The 20,210-nt window shown below is 51.1% G+C and overlaps 2 protein-coding genes across 6 annotated transcripts in view; one reads left to right on the top strand and one right to left on the bottom strand.

Annotated features, from left to right (window-relative positions):
• Nucleotides 1-108: 108 nt before the first annotated feature.
• On the bottom strand, nucleotides 109-15,051 carry LOC105463976 (SWI5 homologous recombination repair protein). 2 transcript variants are annotated; one of them, XM_071078389.1, is made up of 6 exons: nucleotides 14,933-15,051; nucleotides 13,818-13,866; nucleotides 4,401-4,522; nucleotides 2,897-2,991; nucleotides 589-797; nucleotides 169-311 (listed from the first exon to the last, which is right to left on the bottom strand). In XM_071078389.1, the coding sequence occupies exons 1-6, from the start codon at nucleotides 15,019-15,021 to the stop codon at nucleotides 306-308; spliced, it is 570 nt and encodes a 189-aa protein (XP_070934490.1). In that variant the 5' UTR covers nucleotides 15,022-15,051; the 3' UTR covers nucleotides 169-305. The 2 variants fall into 2 exon arrangements, with proteins under 2 accessions (XP_070934491.1, XP_070934490.1); XM_071078390.1 differs by lacking the exon at nucleotides 589-797 and having other exon boundaries at nucleotides 109-311.
• The window catches only part of LOC105463977 (golgin A2), a 20,541-nt gene continuing 14,376 nt past the window's right edge, over nucleotides 14,046-20,210 (top strand). For 2 of the 4 annotated variants that reach the window (XM_011711523.3, XM_011711521.3), the window contains exons 1-3: nucleotides 14,046-14,680; nucleotides 16,441-16,563; nucleotides 17,552-17,632. In XM_011711523.3, the coding sequence (XP_011709825.2) occupies nucleotides 14,597-14,680; nucleotides 16,441-16,563; nucleotides 17,552-17,632 (288 nt within the window). In that variant the 5' untranslated portion in view covers nucleotides 14,046-14,596. The remainder of the gene's footprint in view (nucleotides 14,681-16,440; nucleotides 16,564-17,551; nucleotides 17,633-20,210) is intronic. The other 2 variants (XM_011711524.3, XM_011711522.3) reach the window with 1 other exon arrangement.

The raw sequence follows: 20,210 nt of genomic DNA, 5'->3' as shown, positions 1-20,210 counted from the left end.
ATAAAGTACATGTACCCCTATATAAGTATCACTGCGACATTTCAGGAACCTTGGAGCTGGGAACGCCCCTTCCTCCCTGCCTGCCTCTTCTCTAGGCTCCTCCTGATTCAGCTTGGGCTCTCTAGAAAAGCGCTTCTGGCATTTTCTCGCTGGAAACTCTGTAGGTGTGCTGGTTGGGCTCTCGGCGTTTATCATGTCCACACCCTTCTGTCCCTGGGGACTGTGGACAAGGGGCGATGAGCCTGCTCAGTCATTCATGTCCAGCCCAAACTCTGGATACAACTCTTTGGTGGTGACACCTCGGATCACAGCTGAAAGGAAGGAAGGAAGGCTGAATGTGCAGTGGGGACAGGTGGGAGGGAGTACAGCCAATGCCCCCAGCCAGTGTCACTGCCCTGACCCACCCAGGACCATGTCTGGCTTCAAGCCGGTCCGCACACTTGTGCTTCGCCTAACTGGCCAAGGTAAGCTCTCTGCTGCTCCTTCCAGGCTGCCCCACCGCGGGCCCCGCCTGGCCACGCTGGAGCTCCGCCATGTGCCAGCCACTGTATTCAACAATGGACCTACGAGGACTCCTTGGACCCTCACCCCATTTTGCAGAGGAATGAAACAGCTCCCTCCATTCCATTCTCCACACAGAGCTGCTGGATTCATCCGCTTCAAATGTAAGCTGATTGTATGCTGTGCCTGCTGAACATTCCAGACTCCTCGGCATGGCCCACGTGCTCGAGTTTGCCCCTCTGCAGCCTCTGTGATGTTATTCCTCCTCTGTTCTCCACAAAGGCTGGTCCTTTCTCCTGAGGAAGGGTTCTCCTCAGAGGCCTCCCCTGACTACCTATCTTACCCCCACTGCCCCCCTGTTCATACCTCAATATTCTCCCCATCTCTGCCGTTTGTCACCTTCATAGCACCTAACACATTTTGTAATTAACTGCTGAGTCCACTTACTTCCTGGGCATTCCTCTACCCCCAACAGGAAAACAAACCACATGACAGCAAGAGACCTGAAAGTGTCTGGATCACCAAAGTGTCCCCAGCACTCTGTAGAGTGCTGGGCACAGAGCAGCTGCTCAGTAAATGTTCACTGAATAAACAAAAAGGACGCCAGGTACGGTAGCTCAGCCTATAATCTCAGCACTTTGGGAGGCCAAGGCAGGTGGATCACTTGGGGTCAGGAGTTCGAGACCAGCCTGGCCAACGTGGTAAAATCCCGTGTCTACTAAAAATACAAAAATTAGCCGGGCGTGGTGGCCGATGCCTGTAATCCCAGCTACTCAGGAGGTTGAGGCACTAGAATCACTTGAACCTGGGAGGCGGAGGTTTCAGGGAGCCAAGATCATACCACTGCACTCCAACCTGGGTGACAGAGTGAGATCAGTCTAACAAAACAAAAAAAAAAAAAAAAGGGAGAGGCCACCGGCTCCAGGTCATATGACCTGGAAGTGACAGGCCTCATGCTGATTCTCGCTACTAAGAGCTTGTGTTCTTTTTTTTTTTGTTTGAGACGGAGTCTGGCTCTGTTGCCCAGGCTGGAGTGCGGTGGTGTGATCTCGGCTCACTGTAACCTTCGCTTCCTGGGTTCAAGCGATTCTCTTGCCTCAGCCTCCCGAGTAGCTGGGATTACAGGCGCATGCCACCACACCTAGCTAATATTTGTATTTTCAGTAGAGACAGGGTTTCACTGTGTTGGTCAGGCTGGTCTCGAACTCCTGACCTTGTCATCCGCCTGCCTCGGGTGCCCAAAGTGCTGGGATTACAGTGAGCCCAGCCCTCTTTTTTTTTTTTGAGATGGAGTTTCGCTCCTGTTGCCCAGGCTGGAGTGCAATGGCACGATCTCAGCTCGCCACAACCTCTGCCTCCCGGGTTCCAGTGAGTCTCCTGCCTCAGCCTCCCGAGTAGCTGGGATTACGCATGTGCCACCACACCTGGCTAATTTTATATATTTAGTAGAGACAGTTTCTCCATGTTGGTCAGGCTGGTCTTGAAATCCCAACCTCAGGTGATCCATCCGCCTCGGCCTCCCACAGTGCTGGGAGTACAGGTGTGAGCCGCTGTGCCCAGTTGAGCGTGTGTTCTTAACCACTAGGCTACACTCCCCTCACACCCCCATCTTCTTGGGCCCTGATCACCCCCATCTTTTTATCCATCTATAGTTCCCGCCTCCAGTTTTTTCTTCTCCTCCTTTGGGGCCCATTGTCTAATGAAACACAGAGAAGCCTCCCTGCCGTGGAATCCTGGATGCTGAAGGCATTTCTGCAACAAGTGCCAAAACTCACACAGCAACTGGGCAGACGGCCCAGCTCTGAACACTACCCCTGGCTGCTGGTCACTGGCTGCTGAACATCAGAGTGCCCAGCACTCCAAGCTAGGGGATGGAACTGAAGGGTTTGTAGGGGCCACCTGCACATTTTGTCACCTCCAAGGTAGGCTCTCCTAGCCAGCATGACACGCAGGTGTTGGTGCCTTGGCTAAAGCCCTCTAGATAGCAAGATTTTGTTCAGGGAGGAAGAAAATACTTCTTTAAGTCACAAAAGGTCACCCTTGCACTTGCTGCCTCTTTAGCAAGCCAGCCACTTGAGGCATGGATGGTATCTCGATCACTCTGAGTAGGCCCCAGAAGACTGGGGAGACCCTGAGTCCTCAGTCTGGCAGATGGGCAAGTCCCGCTCAAACCTGGCTGCAGCTCCAAAGCAGGTTCTGTACTTGAGGAACAAACCTAGGTGGCCAGGGAGACCAGAGGCTGGTAAGGAGAGGGGCTGGGGCAGCCCAGGAGCAGGCCAACTGCGGAGGGCGTGAGAGTTGGCAAGTTAGGAGGCCCAGAAGCAAAAGACAACACCCCTAGGTGAGACGACACCCTATGATGCCTGCTTGTGGCTCTGCAGTCCCAACTACTCACCTAGTTTGCCCATCAGCATCTGCCCCACATCCTTGATGTCATTGTACTCGTGAAGCTGGGTAATGTGGTCCTCCAGTTCATCCACACTGTAGCCTCTGGGATGAGCGATGGAAAGAGGGGGAAAGACAGCTCAGTTAAGAAAGCAGATGACCCCAGGCTCAGACAGTAATAAGGCATCTGTAAGGGCCTACTTGGTGCTAGGTACTAGGGATATGGTGACAGCAAGATAGGCCCTGCCCTCATAAAGCTTACAGCAGGGCAGGGCATCTTCCCAGGTCCGCACTCCTGGCAAACGTGCCCTGTCTCCTTAGGGCGGGGTCTCCAGCTACAATGGTACCATGTGACCCTGGCCACAGCTGAGGGACTCGCAGATGGGCACATGATCCAAACAGCCAGGTGGATTCCTTCAAGTGTGACATGCACATTCAAAGGCAGTTTAGTCTCTGCCATGTGGCTGGAGCAAGAGGTGTGGGGAACTCTAGGAGGTGTTCAAGAGCCAGCTTCCCCTACACACTGAAAACTCTACCTGCAGAGAGAGAAAGGAGTTTGTGCAGAGGGAAGTAGAGGCGGAGAACATGGCTCCAGAGACTGAGAGAGCAACAGCTTCCATCCCAGATAGCTTTCCAGGTCCCAGTTCAGGCCCTCCCACAGCCTAAGCATCTCACTACCTGAGAGGCTGCTGAGATGTCCTGAATCCAGAAGCATAATCCGTCTGTCCGTCTTTCCGTCCTTCCTTCCATCCTTGCTTCCTCCCTGCCTCCCTCCCTGCCTCCCTCCTTCCTTCCTTTCTCCCCCTCCCTCTCTTCCCTTTCCCTTTCCTCTCTCCCTTCCCTCTCCCTTCCGTCTCTCTCCCTTCCCTTCCCTTCCTTCCTTTTTCTTTCCTTTCTTTCCTTTCCTTTCTTTTCCTTCCCTTCCCTTTCCCGTCCCCTTCCCTCCTTCCCTCCTTCCCTCCTTCCTTCCTTTCTTCCTTTCTTTCTTGACCAAGTCGTGCTCTGTAGCCAGGTTGGAGTTCAGTGGCGCGATCTCAGCTCACTGCAATTTCCACCTCCCGGGTTTAAGCGATTCTCCTGCCTCAGCCTCCTGAGTAGCGCACAGTCCTATTTCTATGCTAAGCCAGTGCGACTGGGTTTTTCAGTTACTGGGCAGTTAGAGAGTTAAAAGTTATCTTTTTTTTTTTTTTGAGCTAGATTCTCAATCCATCACCCAGGCTGGAGTGCAGTGGCGTGATCTCAGCCGACTGCAACCTCCATCTCCCAGGTTTAAGCGATTCTCCTGCCTCAGCCTCTGGAGTAGCTGGGACTACATGCACGTACCACCGTGCCCAGCTATTTTTTGTATTTTTAATAGAGACAGGGTTTTGCCATGTTGGCCAAGCTGGTCTCAAACTCCTGACCTCAAGTGATCTGCCCACCTCAGCCTCCTAGAGTGCTGGGATTACAGGCGTGAGCCACTATGCCTGGCCCAAAGTTATCTTAACCATGATGGGGAACCCAATGAAACTTACTCAGATATGAACTGGGAGATCTCCTCATCCAGCATGTCCCTCTTCTCCTTCAGTTTCTGAATGTCAAGGTGCAGAGACTCCTCGCTGGTCCCATCAGCCTGGCCAGACTTGGGCGATGGCCTCTGAGAGGCAAAAAAAGTCATCAGCCAGACTGACCAGTTATCCAAAATTCACAGCTTACATGTCCCCCAGTAGTCACTTCCTGCTTGTGCTTGCTAATAGGCACCCTAACCCCCTGAATAAGACTGCATTTCCAAGCCTTCCTTGGAATTAGATGTGGCCCTATGACTAAGTTCCAGCAAGTAGAACTTAATCATCTGGGAATTTTTTTTTGAGACGGAGTCTCACTCTGTCGCCCAGACTGGAGTGCAGTAACCCAATCTTGGCTCATTGCAACCTCTGCCTCCCAGGTTCAAGTGATTCTCCTGTCTCTGCCTCCTGAGTAGCTAGGACTACAGGTGTGCGCCACCATGCCCAGCTAATTTTTGTATTTTTTAGTAGAGATGGGGTTTCACCATACTGGCCAGGCTGGTCTTGAACTCCTGACCTCATGATCTGCCCGCCTCAGTCTCCCAAAGTGCTAGGATTACAGGTGTGAGCCACTGTGCCCAACCTCCCCCCTACTTTTTTTTTTTTTTTTTAAATAGGGTCTTGTTCTTGTTCTGTCACCCAGGCTGAATTGCAGTGGCATGATCATAGGTCACTGCAACCTCAAACTCCTGGGCTTAGGTGATCTATCCTCTAGCCTCAGTCTCCGACAGTGTTGGGATTACAGGCATGAGCCACTGTTCCCAGCCAGTGACTGGGAATTGTCCTCCCAGGAAGAGGGCATGCCTTTCTCTGGCTGGAATGTGGATGCAGTGCTGGAGCTGAGCAGCTATCTTGGATGATAAGGTACAAGTCATACATTGAAGATGGTGTTGAATTAGATGGAGGCCTGGGTGCCAATGACTGCTTAAACCATTGTTATTTGGGGTTTTCTTCACTCCTAGCCAAACCCAATCCTAACCAATGGGCCCGCCCTGGTCCCTAGTCTGACCCCACAGAACCTGCTCCAGGCCTCCGTCTTGGGCTCTCCTCTCATTTACAATGTTACTGGTTGTTTTTTTTTTTTGGTTTTTTTTTTTGAGACAGAGTCTCACTCTGCCGCCCAGGCTGGAACACAGTGGCATGATCCCGGCTCACGGCAACCTCTGCCTCCGGGGTTCAAGTAATTCTCCTGCCTCAGCTTCCTGAATAGTTGGGATTACAGGTGCACACCACAATGCCCGGCTAATTTTTGTATTTTTTTTTTGAGATGGAGTTTCACTCTTGTTGCCCAGGCTGGAGTGCAATGGCACAATCTCAGCTCACTGCAAGGTTCCAGCGATTCTCCACCTCTCAGGTTCCAGCGATTCTCCTGCCTCAGCCTCCTGAGTAGCTGCAATTACAGGTGCCTGCTACCATGCCCATCTATTTTTTTTTTTTGTATTTTTAGTAGAGTTGGGGTTTCACCATGTTGGCCAGGCTGGTCCCGAACTCCTGACCTCAGGTGATCCACCCACCTTGGCCTCCCGAAGTGTTGGGATTACAGGTGTGAGCCACTGCTCCCGGCCTCATTTTTGTATTTTTAGTAGAGACAGGGTTTTTGCCATGTTGGCCAGGCTGGTCTCAAACTCCTGACCTCCGGAGATCTGCCTGCCTCGGCCTCTCAAGGTGCTGGGATTACAGGCGTGAGCCACCATGCCCAGCTGTCACTGGGTTTAGAATCTCATTGGATAAAACCCTTCCTTGGGGCTTTCAACTTTGCCCTTTCTGCCTGTAGAAGCTGTGAAGGCCAGTGCCTAGGACACAGCCAATCTTCAGGAAACGTATGTTGGATGAGCTGTCTACACATGATACAAGAAGGGACCGAGGAGGACGGTCTTCCTGGTTTTAGGTTAGTAGCTTGTAACCAGTCACTCAGAGGAAGGAGTGAGCACCCTCTGCCAGGAACTGACAAAGGGTCCAGGAGCGCAGCAATGAATGAGACATCAAGCCCAGCCCACTGCTCTCATAGAAGGCACAGCCCAGCCTCAAAGAGAAAGTGCCCCACAATGAAGTTCTTCCTCCAGATGCTTCCACTTAAAGCTCTACTTATGCATCGCTCCATCAGAAAGGCCCTCTCTGACAGTCCTGTCTACAACGGTAATGTCTCAATCACTCACTATTCCTTTTTCCTGATTTTTAATATTTTTTGAAATTTAATTTTTCTTTTTTTTTTTTTTGAGACAGAGTCTCGCTTTGTCACCCAGGCTGGAGTGCTGTGGCACCATCTCAGCTCACTGCAACCTCCGCCTCCTGGGTTCAAGCGATTCTTCTGCCTCAGCCTCCCGAGCAGCTGGGATTGCAGGTTCATGCCACCATGCCCGGCTAATTTTTCTATTTTCAGTAGAGACGAGGTTTCAGCATGTTGGTCAAGCTGGTCTCAAACTCCTGACCTCGTGATCCGCCCACCTCAGCCTCCCACAGTGCTGGGATTATAGGCGTGAGCCACCGTGCTCGGCCTTTTTTAAATTTAATTTTTAAGATGGGGTCTGTCTCGCTCTGTCATCCATGCTGGAGTGCAGAGGCACAATCACGCCTCACTGTAGCCTCAACTTTCTGGGCTTAAGCAATCCTCCCACCCTAGCCTCCTGAGTAGCTGTTACAACAGGCATGTGCCATCACACTCACCTAATTTTTTTTTTTTTGAGGTGGAGTCTTGCTCTGTCGCCCAGGCTGGAGTACAATGGCGTGATCTTGGCTCACTGCAGCCTCTACCTCCTGGGTTTATGCCATTCTCCTGCCTCAGCCTCCCAAGTAGCTGGGATTACAGGCACCCCCACCAGCCTGGCTAATTTTTTGTATTTTTATTAGAGACGGGGTTTCACCGTGTTAGCCAGGATGGTCTCAACCTCCTGACCTCGTGATCTGCCCGCCTCAGCCTCCCAAAGTGTTGGGATTACAGGTGTGAGACACCACTCCCAGCCACACTCAGCTAATTTAAAAAAAAAAAAATTTATTTTTTGTAGAGATGGGGTCTTGCTATGTCACCCCGTGTGTTCTCAAACCCTGGGCTGGAGCAATCCTCACACCTTGGCCTCCCAAAGTGTTAGGATTGCAAACATGAGCCACCGCACCTGGCCTCCTGATGTTCTACAGCATTTTTCATCACCTGACAAGTTATGCATTTTGTTACTTTCATTGTCTTACATTGCTTTACATCACTGAAGTCTAACCTCCATGAGGGAAGGGACTTTTGTTCACTGCTGATCACACAGTGTCCACAACAGTACATGGCACATAGTAGGCACTCAATATTAATATTTATCAATGAATGAATGAATAAGTAACCAATAAATGAATTATGTCTGAAAAATGCTTTGAAGTTGAAGTCCAGTGTGCTATGGGAGGGTCTGACAGGGCAACTGGACTGACCCAGGAGTGGGGATATGGCTTCTCCGAGGAAGCTAAATTTTAAAGGATGAGCAGGCTTTAGCTTGGCAGAAAGGTGGAAGAATGTATTGCAGACAGAGGGGACAGAACAGTTGGCCCTCCATATCAGTGGGTTTCACATTGAAAATATCTGATGGAAAAAAAGCATGGTTGGCCAGGTGTGGTGGCTCACACCTGTAATCCCAGCACTTTGGGAGGCCGAGGCGGGCAGATAATGAGGTCAGTAGTTCGAGACCAGCCTGGCCAACATAGTGAAATCCTGTCTTTAGTAAAAATACAAAAATTGGCCAGGCATGGTGGCGCGCGCCTGTGGTCCCAGCTACTTGAGAGGCTGAGGCAGGAGAATCCCTTGAACCTGGGAGGTGGAGATTGCAGCAAGACGAGATCATGCCATTGCACTCCGGCCTGGGTGACAGAGCGAGACTCCGTCTCAAAAAAAAGCATGGTTGAGTCTGTATTGAACAGGTAGAGTTCTTTTTCTTTTTTTTTTTTTTGAGACGGAGTCTCGCTCTGTTGCCCAGGCTGGAGCGCAGGGGCCGGATCTCAGCTCACTGCAAGCTCCGCCTCCCAGGTTTACGCCATTCTCCTGCCTCAGCCTCCCGAGTAGCTGGGACTACAGGCGCCCACCACCTCGCCCAGCTAGTTTTTTGTATTTTTTTAGTAGAGACGGGGTTTCACTGTGTTAGCCACGATGGTCTCGATCTCTTGACCTCATGATCCACCCGTCTCGGCCTCCCAAAGTGCTGGGATTACAGGCTTGAGCCACCACGCCCGGCCAGAGTTTTTTTCTGGTCATTACTCCATGGGGGTCCGGGTAGCAATCTCCATGGACACCCAGGGGTGAAGGTGTACCCAAATGCCTTAAGGTAGGAGACAGCACATGTGTTCGGGGGAATGAAAGTGGTTTCCACATGTGTGAGTGGGTGAGTGAGGGGACAGTGGTGTGAAAAAGAATAAATGCAACTGGGCACGGTGGCTCACGTCTGTAATCCCAGCACTCTGGGAGGCCGAGGCGAGAGGATCACGAGGTCAGGAGATCAAGACCATCCTGGCTAACACGGTGAAACCCCATTTCTACTAAAAATACAAAAAATTAGCTGGGCGTGGTGGCACACGCCTGTAGTCCCAGCTACTTGGGAGGCTGAGGCAGGAGAATTGCTTGAACCTGGGAGGTGGGGGTTGCAGTGAGCCGAGATCACACCACTGCACACCAGCCTGGGCGACAGAGCGAGACTCCACCTCAAAAAAAAAAAAAAAAAAAGAACAAATGCAACCATGAGCAGTGCTATTAGAAAGAAGGAGAGGCAGAGCCCACTTTAAGAGCTTGGGGTTCCTCTGATGATGCAAGGGCAGTTGGAGGAGTTGGTTTGTGGTCCTGGTTAGGAGGCTGAGTGTGATTTCAGACTTGGCAAGTGGGAAGGCAAAGATTCTGCAGGCAGCTTTGGGTGTCCCGAGAAAGGTCAGGGCTGGAGAGAGACAGGAGACTTGTGGGCACTGGGATGGGCTGAGGGAGTGGCAGTGAGACCATGGAGCAGGTGTGTAGAAAGAGAACGGCAAGAGGAGAGCGGAGTCACTTGGAAATGTGTGGGCGAAGGATTACCCAGGTGCCGAGGCAAGAGACTGAAGGCACAAACCGTTTCAGTATAATAAAGAAAACAATAAGAATAGTCAAAATACGAATTAGATATAGAGATGATGATGGACAATTATCAATCATTAGTATAAACATTACTAATCATTAGCTTTTAATATTCCTCTTTGTTTCATTACTCATATAACCTAAGAATAACCGGCGGGTATAGGGTCAGGTGCTAAAGGGACATTGTGAGGTGACCTAGAAGGCAAGAGGTGAGCCCTCTGTCATGCCCGCATAAGGGCCGCTTGAGGGCTCCTTGGTCAAGTGGTAATGCTAGTGTCTGGGAAGGCACCTGTTACTTAGCATAGCAGACCGTGAAAGGGAGTCTCTTTTCCTTGGAGGAGTCAGGGATCACTGCTCCACCAGCTTCTTGTGGGAGGCTGGATATTATCCAGGCCTGCCCGCAGTCAACCGGAGGCCTAAACCCCTCCCTGTGGTGCTGTGCTTCAATGGTTATGCTCCTTGTCCACTTTCATGTTCCTCTCGTACTCCTGGTTTCTCTTGGAAGTTCGTAGTAGATAGCGGTAGAATAAATAGTGAAAGTCTTAAAGTCTTTGATCTTTCTTATAAGTGCATAGAGGCCGAGCGCGGTGGCTCAAGCCTGTAATCCCAGCACTTTGGGAGGCCGAGACGGGCGGATCACGAGGTCAGGAGATCGAGACCATCCTGGCGAACACGGTGAAACCCCGTCTCTACTAAAAATACATAAAAAACTAGCCGAGCGAGGTGGCGGGCGCCTGTAGTCCCAGCTACTCGGGAGGCTGAGGCAGGAGAATGGCGTGAACCCGGGAGGCGGAGCTTGCAGTGAGCTGAGATCCGGCCACTGCACTCCAGCCTGGGCGACAGAGCGAGCCTCTGTCTCAAAAAAAAAAAAAAAAAAAAAAAGAGTAGATAAGGCCGGGCGCGGTGGCTCAAGCCTGTAATCCCAGCACTTTGGGAGGCCGAGGCGGGCGGATCACAAGGTCAGGAGATCGAGACCACAGTGAAACCCCGTCTCTACTAAAAATACAAAAAATTAGCCGGGCGCGGTGGCGGGCGCCTGTAGTCCCAGCTACTCAGGAGGCTGAGGAGGAGAATGGCGGGAACCCGGGAGGCGGAGCTTGCAGTGAGCCGAGATCGCGCCACTGCACTCCAGCCTGGGCAACAGCGTGAGACTCTGTCTCAAAAAAAAAAAAAAAAAAAAAAAAAAAAAAAAAAAATAAGTGCATAGAAGAAAACGTTGACGTATGCTGCCTTCCCTCTCTGCTTTGGCTACCTAAAAGGGAAGGGCCCTCTGTCCCATGATCACGTGACTTGCTTGACCTTATCAATCACTTGGATGACTCACCCTCCTTACCTTGCCCCCTTTGTTTTGTATGCAGTAAATATCAGCGCGCCCAGCCATTCGGGGTCACTACCGGTCTCTGCGTCTTGGTGGTAGTGGTCCCCCAGGCCCAGTTGTTTTCTCTTTATCTCTTTGTCTTGTGTCTTTATTTCTTACAATCTCTCGTCTCTGCACACGGGGAGAACACCCGCTAAGCTCCGTAGGGCTGGACCCTACAGAAATGCCCACATTTACCTCAGGAGTAGCAGGAAGCAGAGGAGCCAGCCAAGCGGGCACAGAAAAAGAGGCAGGAGAGGTCAGGAGGGTGCTGCTGCAAAGAGGCCCTGAGAGGAGCAAGCCCAAGGTACCGGTTAAGAGTTCAGTTCAAGCCCAGGCAAGGTGGCTCATGTCTGTAATCCCAGCACTTTGGGAGGCTGAGGCGGGTGGATCACTGAGGTCAGGAGTTTGAGACCAGCCTGGCCAACATGGCAAAATCCTGTCTCTACTAAAAATATAAAAATTAGCCAGGCATGGTGGCAGGCATCTGTAATCCCAGCTACTGGGAGGCTGAGGCAGGAGAATCACTTGAACCCGGGAGGCAGAGGTTGCAGTGAGCCGAGATCGTGCCATTGCATTCCAGCCTGGGTGACAGAGTGATTCCGTCTCAAAAACAAAACAAAACAAAACAAAACAAAACAAAAAACAACTCAGTTTCTCAATTTGAAGACCACAGCTCTGCCACGTCCTGGCTATATTCATCTCTCTGGAACTCACAGGCCTCACCTCAACATGGGGACAGTAAAGTGTCTGTCTCAAAGGTTGCTGGAAGGAACTGGAAAGATGATGTATGTAAAGTAAGCTGGTGGGGACAGTGCTCAATAGAGCCTCTTTTTTTTTTTTTTTTTGAGATGGAGTTTCGCTCTGTTGCCCAGGCTGGAGTGCAGCGGGATCTCAGCTCACTGCAACCTCCACCCTGGGTTCAAGCGATTCTCCCGCCTCAGTCTCCAGTAGCTGGGATTACAGGCATGTACCACTATGCTCAGCTAATTTTTGTATTTTTAGTAGAGACGGCGTTTCGCCATGTTGGCCAGACTGGTCAAACTCCTGACCTCAGGTGACCCACTCGCCTTGGCCTCCCAAAGTGCTGGGATTACAGGCATGAGCCACCGTGCCTGGCCGAGCCTTGTTTTTAAAAGTGGAAGCTGGGACAGTAGCTCCTGCCTGTAATCCCAGCACTTTGGGAGGCCAAGGCGGGCAGGTTGCTTTGAGCTCATCAGTTTGAGACCAGCCTGGGCAACATGGCGAAAATCTGTCTCTACTGAAAATACAAGAAAATTAGCCAGGCGTCATGGCACACAACTATGGTCCCAGCTATTTGGGATGCTGAGGCAGGAGGATGGGTTGGGTCCGGGAGGCAGAGGTTACAGTGAGCCCAGATAGCGCCACTGCACTCCAGCCTGGGCGACAGATCCTGTCTCAAAAAAAAAAAAAAAAAAAAAAAGAAGGAATGAATTAGCATGAATGAGAAAGGCATGATCTGCAGTGAGTTACCCCATGGTCAAAGACAGTGGACACCAACTCACTTGCAGAGAGAAGCTCAATCAGCCCAATGCTTTTGGCAAACTGTGGCTGCCACCCCGTCATCATCATCTGAGCTCACTGTGACTTGCCCTTCAGGCCTTACCTCTGACCCTGCCATCTCTGGAGAGCCCTCTTTGCAAGCCCAAGACTGGGCTCCCCCTCTCAGAATCATGTGCATACTTGTCATGGAACCATTTTTTTGCCCGTGGCTCCTGGAGGGCAGGGGGCTATCTGGCATACACCTGCATTGCAGCAGTTGCTAAATCAATGAACAAATACCAAGTCTTTCCTGATCTAACGTCTTTTTTTTTTTTTTTGAGACATAATCTAGCTCTGTTGTCTTGGCTGGAGTGCAGTGGTGCATTCTCTGCTTACTGCAACCTCCACCTCCCGGGTTCAAGCAATTCTCCTGACTCAGCCTCCTGAGTAGCTGGAATTACAGGCCTGCACCACCATGCTCAGCTGACATTTTTTTTTTTTTTTGTATTTTTAGTAGAGACAGGGTTTCACCATGATGGGGAGGCTGATCTTGAACTCCTGACCTCAAACGATCCGTCTGCCTCCGCCTCCCAAAGTGCTGGGATTACAAGAGTGAGCCACTGTGCCTGGCCCTCACGATCTAACTTGAGAGTGGTGGTAGTGGTAGTGGCAACTCCATCTGGGGGATGAGAGGAGGAGGAGGCTGCGTTTTGGGGGTGGCTTGCCAGAGAAGAGGAGAGACTATTAGCAACTAAAGGAGTGGCCAGGGTGAACACCAAGCATTTTCCTGATTGGGGAGCTGTGGGTTTGTTTAAAGGCAGGGCTGGGTGAGGGGTGAAACGAGAGAGGAGGAAAGATGGCTGGTGCTGAACTGGAGTGAAAGGCATCTGAGGGGCCAGGAGACAGGATGGGGAGGGAGAGGAGTTAGCCTAGGACAGGACAGGACAGGATAGCACTTCTTTTTTTTTTTTTTTTTTTTGAGACGGAGTCTCGCTCTGCCGCCCAGGCTGGAGTGCAGTGACTGGATCTCAGCTCACTGCAAGCTCCGCCTCCCGGGTTCACGCCATTCTCCTGCCTCAGCCTCCGGAGTAGCTGGGACCACAGGCGCCCGCCACCTCGCCCGGCTAGTTTTTCGTATTTTTCAGTAGAGACGGGGTTTCACCGTGTTAGCCAGGATGGTCTCGATCTCCTGACCTCGCGATCCGCCCGTCTCGGCCTCCCAAAGTGCTGGGATTACAGGCTTGAGCCACCGCGCCCGGCCAAGCACTTCTTTCAAGAATGGCGGGCCTGAGGAAAGGAAGGGGAGGGATTGAGGAATGACCTGGAGTTTCTCAGTCGGCTAGGAGAAGATATGGAAGAGGGCTAAGCGGGGATTGGCTGCGGTTGGGATGGGGAGGAGGGCCGGGAGCGCACGAGGGAGGGTCGGGGATGGGAAGGGAGGTGTGGGGGAAGAAATACTCACAGGGGATCGGAAGGCCCCGCGGCAACTTCGGGTAAGTCCTGGTTCAGTCCTGGAGAGGAATCCGAGGGGAAAGCCTGATTGGACCCACAGTCCGCTGTGAGGACAGGGGTACTGTGGGGATGCGGGAGGAGGAGCAGCTGGGAAGTAGGAGCGCCTGGGACTGGATCCATCTGGAAAGGGGGCAGATATGCTCCCAGGATCAGGGTAGAGACCCTCTAGGAAGGGGGCGTTCTGAGGCGGGGGTTGTCTGAAGCACTGGATGGGAGTCTTTGGAGGTGATTTCTGGAAAGGGAAAGTCTGGGGCAGGGCTGTAAGAAGTCAGGAAAGAAACTGTGGAGTCCGTTCCTCGCCCACCTCCTGAGCCCTGGGGTCCGAGGCCCCCGGATCAGGGGGTTCAGTGGCGCAAGAGGGTCCAGCGCGGGAGTCGGAGAGCGGCCTCTCAGGTGCGCGAGGCAAGGAACACTGACCCGGAGCTTGATGGTCGCACAGCAAGCTGCGCGCGCACCCAAGGAAAGCCGGCCCCGCCCCTCTCCGAAGTGGGCGGGGACAGCGGTTGCGTGCGCAGCTTTTGTTGTGACGCCACAGGTCCCTCTGGCCACGCCGCTGCCTGGCCACGCCTCCTTTCCGCTTTATCTTTTTCATTGACGAATGGGCTTTGATCTTTGAGGCCACGCCCTTATTCTGCGCTCTAGTACCGCCCTGGTTACGCCTCCTCTGGCTCGGTCGCACAGCTGCGCGGTGGCTGACTGACTTCCGCAGTGGTTGACGGGATCGCGCTGATGTGGCCCCAACCCCGCCTCCCTCCCCGCCCCGCGATGTCGGAAGAAACCCGACAGAGCAAATTGGCCGCAGCGAAGAAAAAGGTAAAGTGCACCGGGTCGCGGCCCCCTGGCCCAGCCCCAGCCCCATTCCGATGGCAGGACCACGGCCAGAGTCCCTGCCACTCCTGAGGCACACCGGGCTGGGCTCCCCCCAGCGCCTCTGGGCTCCCCCCACAAAAGTCTTGTCAGCCAGCCCCGCCCCCTCAGCCGCCCAGCCCCCGCCCTCGCCAGTCGCCCCCGGGTGACTTTGGGCTGGTGACTCCCGGGGCTCCCCGCTCCAGACTCGGCCCTCACCTCCTGCCGCCCCAAACCGGACCTCCCTGGGCGATTTGGGCTCGCGTCTCCAAGGACCTGGGTCCTGGCCCTGCGCTCCCCTCCCCCATCGCAGAGCAGCGACTCGGACGTCGTGCTGATGTTCCCCCCCAGGAGTGGAATGTAGTGACGTCACAGCCCCCCTCGGAACCGTAATTAGTGCGCGAGACCAGTCTTTGATCTTAGGACCCAGTCCCCTAAGTGTTCTCATCCCGCTTCTGGTTCCTCTGGTCACAGCATAAATTTCCAGCTGGAAGGGGATTGGGGACTATGGCACCTAGGAGGGAGAGGTTTCAGGCTGCCTTACACCCTTAACATAGACACTGATAGTGTGAAAAGCCTACACTTCCCCCGTGAGCTCAAAACATTGGCAGTATCTCTGGGTGGCAATGTGAGAACGGGATTGGTTTGATTTTCCCCCAGGCTTCTACTCTCCAGAGAGACTAACATTTTTTTTCTGACTTCCACCTCATATTCGAATTATCCATGGTTCTGGGACCAGAGTGCCCTTCAGTGGTCTCTGGAATGAGATCTGCTTATCTCCTGTGGAACAGGTCTTGGGAAACTGAACTTGACAGCTTGAATCTTCCTCATATCATCTCAGCCTGGGGTACTTGAAGTGCCACAGGATAAATATCTTTCTGAAGCCTCAGTTTCCCTTTATTCTCTTGAGAAAAAAACATTAATGTACTTAGGGATGACAGTCACATAAATTTCTAAGAGTATACCAGACTTTTCTCTGAAATGAGGCTTGGGTTGTCCTCTTTCTGTTGAATTCCCAGGTTCAACAGAAAGGCTGCCTTTTGCCAGGAGGATACATTGATGTAAGTTTCAGAGGCATTGGTGCATTTCTTACATTAACAAATGTGTGAGGATGTATGACTCTAAACCACAGTGTACAGTTCCTGCGGACTTAATGTTCCAGCCCACATTTTAAGATACATATTTATTTTGAGAGGCGGAATGTCACTATGTTGCCCACGCTGGCCTTGAACTCCTGGCCTTAAGTAATCCTCCTGCCTTAGCCTCCTAAGTAGCTGGGACTCCAGGCTTGACTTCTCCACCTCATATTTGAATTCTCCATAGCGGAGTGGAATGTAGTGATGTCGCAATCCCCCTCAGAACCGTAATTAGCGCGTGAAACTGACTTTTGATCTTAGGACCCAGTCCTCTAAGTGTTCTCATCCTGTTTCTGGGATGAGAGGTAGAAAGGTACCTCTGCCTCTGGTTTTGGCCCCTGGCAGCTGCTGATTTGTGGCAAAACCCCAGAGCTTGGAGTCAGAAGACTGAGTTTAAGTTCAATTCTTGCATTTTTTTAAGCCATGGTATCAGTTCCTCTCAGTCACTAAGTGATTGTGACAAGACCTTGTAGACTTGTTGGTGGCGTTAAATCAGATGGTATATATGAGTATTTCGGAAAAATTGTAAAGTAGGATGTAACTGTAGGGGCTTGTAGATCTCATGAGTATTATTGCTCTTCTTTTCCACAGTTGAGAGAATATCAGCAGAGGAACAGCCCTGGTGTTCCTACAGGAGCGAAAAAGAAGAAGAAAATAAAAAATGGCAGTAACCCTGAGACAACCACTTCTGGTGGTTGCCACTCACCTGAGGATGTGAGTCTTGGCTGGCTAGGCTCCTGGGGACAGGGGGCCCAAGGGGCAGTAGAGGGTAATTGTTATGATTGTGGAAGAACTGTTGGGTACTGATTAAGAGTTCTGGGTGTGTATCCTACCTGTCCATCTGCTAGGGATGTGATTTAGGGCAAATCGCTTGAGCTTTTTGGGCCTCTCTCTTCACATCTGTAAAGTATTGTTTTACTTACACTTGTGAAGTTTAAATGAGATTTGTTATTATTGTTGTTTTTATGTTAATCCCTAGTACAGGGCCTGCTGTAAACACCCAGGACACCCAGGAAATGGTAGTTGCTGTTTCATTTTCCTCATCTCCAGTCTCAAGGGGAAGCCAGGCCAATGACAACAGCCACTGGCCATCAGGCTATCCCTTTAGGAGTCATTGAAAGGGCCCCAGGGTGTGGTGAGGAGAGCCCCAGGCACTAGGATTAGGGGAAGATCTAACTTTTGAGTTCATCTTTGCCACCAGCTTGCTGCATGACCACAGAAAAACCACTTCTTCCCCTGGGCCTCAGTTTCCTCCTCTGTAAGATGACATTGGTTAAGATCAGTGTCTCTCAAACTTGTTTTTTAGCTGGAGCCCCCTTCGTTCAAGTGAACCCTTACTCAGAAGTCTGGTTTTTAAAATGGAGGTGGAGGTCTGCAGCTCTGCTAGATTCACTGCCCACATCCTGGGCCTAAGGAGAAGGGTCCAGTGAGCGTATTAAGAGCTGCATTGGTCAGGTGACTCCACTCTGTGTGACTGCATCCTTCAGGGGACTTTTCCATCTATTTGTTTCTGCCCCCGGCAAGGCAGCAGGTGGCCATTTGGAAGGATGGCACAGGCCATGGTATTGATCTCCTCCACTCTTCTTCAGCATTTCGTTTCCCTGAACCCACATCTTCCTCCTTCCCTGACTTTCTTGCCTCTCTCTAAGCCACTTCTACCTTTCTTCCCCTGCCCTTGTTTTTCCCTTTTCGCCTCCTGTAGATTCAGGACATTCTGAAGGTGCTGGTGTCCGACCTTAACCGTTCCAATGGGGTAGCGCTCCCCCCATTGGACAAGTGGAAGGTGAGGCAGTGCCGAGACCCCTCTCTGGCTTGCTCTCTCCGGCTGTGCATGCCCCTGAGGCTTCTCTGGTTTGGGGGATACTTTGCCTCTGGCTTATTTTATGTTGCTGCCATTAACCTTCCGCCTGTTTATGTCCGCTTCTTCACTTGCTTGATTGATCGGGTTTTTATTCTTCCCCAAAATCTTTTATCATCTTGGAGAAGGTGAGACATACCTTAAAGTTTAACAGTTTAAAGGTAATTTGGGAATAACTTTCAGAGGTGTGTGGGATTTGGGGCTTTTTTTTTTCTTCTTTTTTTTTTTTCAGAGACAGAGTCTCACTCTGTTGCCCAGGCTGGAGTGCAGTGGCACAATCTTGGCTCACTGCAACCTCTGCCTCCTGGTTCAAGTGATTCTCCTGCCTCAGCCTCCTGAGTAACTGGGATTACAGTTGCCCACCACCATGTCTGGCTCATTTTTGTATTTTTAGTAGAGATGGGGTTTCACCATGTTGGCCAGGCTGGTCTTGAACTCCTGACCTCAAGTGATCCACCCACCTTGGCCTCCCAGAGTGCTGGGATTACAGGCGTGAGCCACTGTGCCCAGCCTGGGATTTGGGCTTTTGAATGCCTATTGTGGGTACTCTCAGACTAGGAGAGATGAAAAAAAAAAAAAGAAAAAACCCAACGGACCTTTAGGTTTTGCCCTAAAGGCAAAGATCAGTAAACCACATAGAAGTTAGTGATTTTTTTTTTAATTAATTCACTTTGGTTTAAGAGTAGGGAACAAAGGGTTAAGAGAAAATGAGTCCACATTATAGTTGGAAGGATTGAAGCTATTTTTTCAGAGGAACTAACTGTAAAAGATGTGAGGTTAACTAAACAGATGAGTGACCAAGACGTTCTGCCCCTAACTTCTCCAAATGGACATTTAGCCATATTCACTGGGCTCTTGACAACAAAAGCACTTTGATAAATAAACAGTGGAGAAAATAGATGAACAAGGTAGGCTGCACACCGAGGGAGGCAGACTCCTTTGAAGGAGGCAAGAGATAATTTTGGACCATTCCAAATGCTCAGCTCAGGGGGAGGTTGGTTCCGAATGGACTCCAGGCTGGAGAAGGTGGCATTTGAGGCTGGCTTGAAGATTAAAGGTGGGTAACATTAATCCATATGGGGAGTGGGGGAGGCCGGGGGAGTGGTGAGGTCATGGCCAGAGTGTGAACTCACAGATCACCTTTCAGGAACACAGGGAGTCTGCTGGGGGGCAGGGCATGGGGGTACACAGGCTAGGAGACAACCTCCTCTGGCTGTGATTTGGCGTTTCCTCCATCTCTGACTCACCTGGGGGACTCCTTCCTGCCAAGCCAGAGGAGCAGGACACAAATAGAGCCTGTTGGAGATGGGTATGGGGAGAGGGACTGAGACAGAGCAGCCTTGGCTGCTGTTAGAGTTGTCCAGTCGTCACACCTGTTACCCTCCAGTTGATCAGGTCTGTCCAGGTGCTGTGACTCACCTTGCCAGCTCAGAGGAGACACTGAGTGGTACGGTTGGGGAGCACAGGCCTAGAAGCGTCCTGTAGCTGAGTATTTGGCTTTTGCTCTGCCAATGGTCCAGTGGATTAGGGGGTCTGCAGCCTGTTTCCTTATGCTCTGAGATTCCGTGCCAGCTCAGGTCCCTCTGTTCTGGAAACAAAGGCCTCGGTCCTCATATTTCCGTCTTGTTGTTTTGTTTTTGTTTTTGAGAAAGAGTCTTGCTTTTTCTCCTGGAGTGCAGTGGTATGATCTTGGTTCACTGCAACCTCCCCCTCCTGGGTTCAAGTGATTTTCATGCCTCAGCCTCCCAAGTAGCTGGGATTACAGATGTTGCACTATTGCACCCGGCCATGTTGTTTTGTATTTTTAATAGAGATGGGGTTTTGCCATGTTGCTCAGGCTGGTCTCGAACTCCTGGCCTCAAGTGATTCACCTGCCTTGGCCTCCCAAAGTGCTGGGATTACATGCGTGAGCCACCATGCCCAGCCCCTTGCTATTTTTATACCTTCTCTATATGCATAACTGTTTCTAATGTAGGTTGTTTTTTTTAAATTTCTCATTTTTATTACCATGTAAGTTTTCTACTCCAGGAATGCAGGCCCGTGATTGTAGTATCTTGAGTAGAGCTGATAACATTTCCAGAAGTAGGGAATAATGGAGAGAGAAAAAATACCTTAATGGGATGGTACATTTTGAGGAGAATAGGCTTTCTTAAAAACTCTATCTTGGCTATAAGACTTAAAATTATGAAATAACTTGATTGCTCACAAAATAATCATGCTTTGTGTGTCAAAAAGTCCTCAGAAAAATGCTTTTTCAGCCAAGTGCAGTAGCTCATGCCTGTAATCCCAGCACTTTGGGAGACTGAGGAGGCTGGATCACCTGAGGTCAGGAGTTCGAGAGCAGCCTGGCCAACATGGTGAAACCCCATGTCTACTAAAAATACAAAAATTAGCTGGGCATGGTAGTATGCACCTGTAATCCCAGCTGCTCGGGAGGCTGAAGCAGGAGAATCTTGAACCCAGGAGGCAGAGGTTGCAGTGAGCGGAGATCTTGCCACTACAC

The sequence above is a fragment of the Macaca nemestrina genome, chromosome 14, assembly GCF_043159975.1.
Source record: "Macaca nemestrina isolate mMacNem1 chromosome 14, mMacNem.hap1, whole genome shotgun sequence".
NCBI classification, from domain to species: domain Eukaryota; kingdom Metazoa; phylum Chordata; class Mammalia; order Primates; family Cercopithecidae; genus Macaca; species Macaca nemestrina.
Note: the sequence above shows the minus strand (reverse complement) of the source record. Positions and strands in the feature narration are given on the sequence as shown.

What these genes read in the sequence shown, in the direction of transcription:
- LOC105463976 (XM_071078389.1), bottom strand. Translation starts at nt 15,021, where the DNA reads ATGGGGGAGGGGAGCGCAGGGCCAGGACCCAGGTCCTTGGAGACGCGA. An exon ending in CCGGTTTGGGGCGGCAGGAG is followed by an intron (nt 13,867 to 14,932) that starts GTGAGGGCCGAG and finishes ATTCCTCTCCAG; the next exon opens with GACTGAACCAGGACTTACCC. An exon ending in GATGCTGATGGGCAAACTAG is followed by an intron (nt 798 to 2,896) that starts GTGAGTAGTTGG and finishes ACCCTTCCTCAG; the next exon opens with GAGAAAGGACCAGCCTTTGT.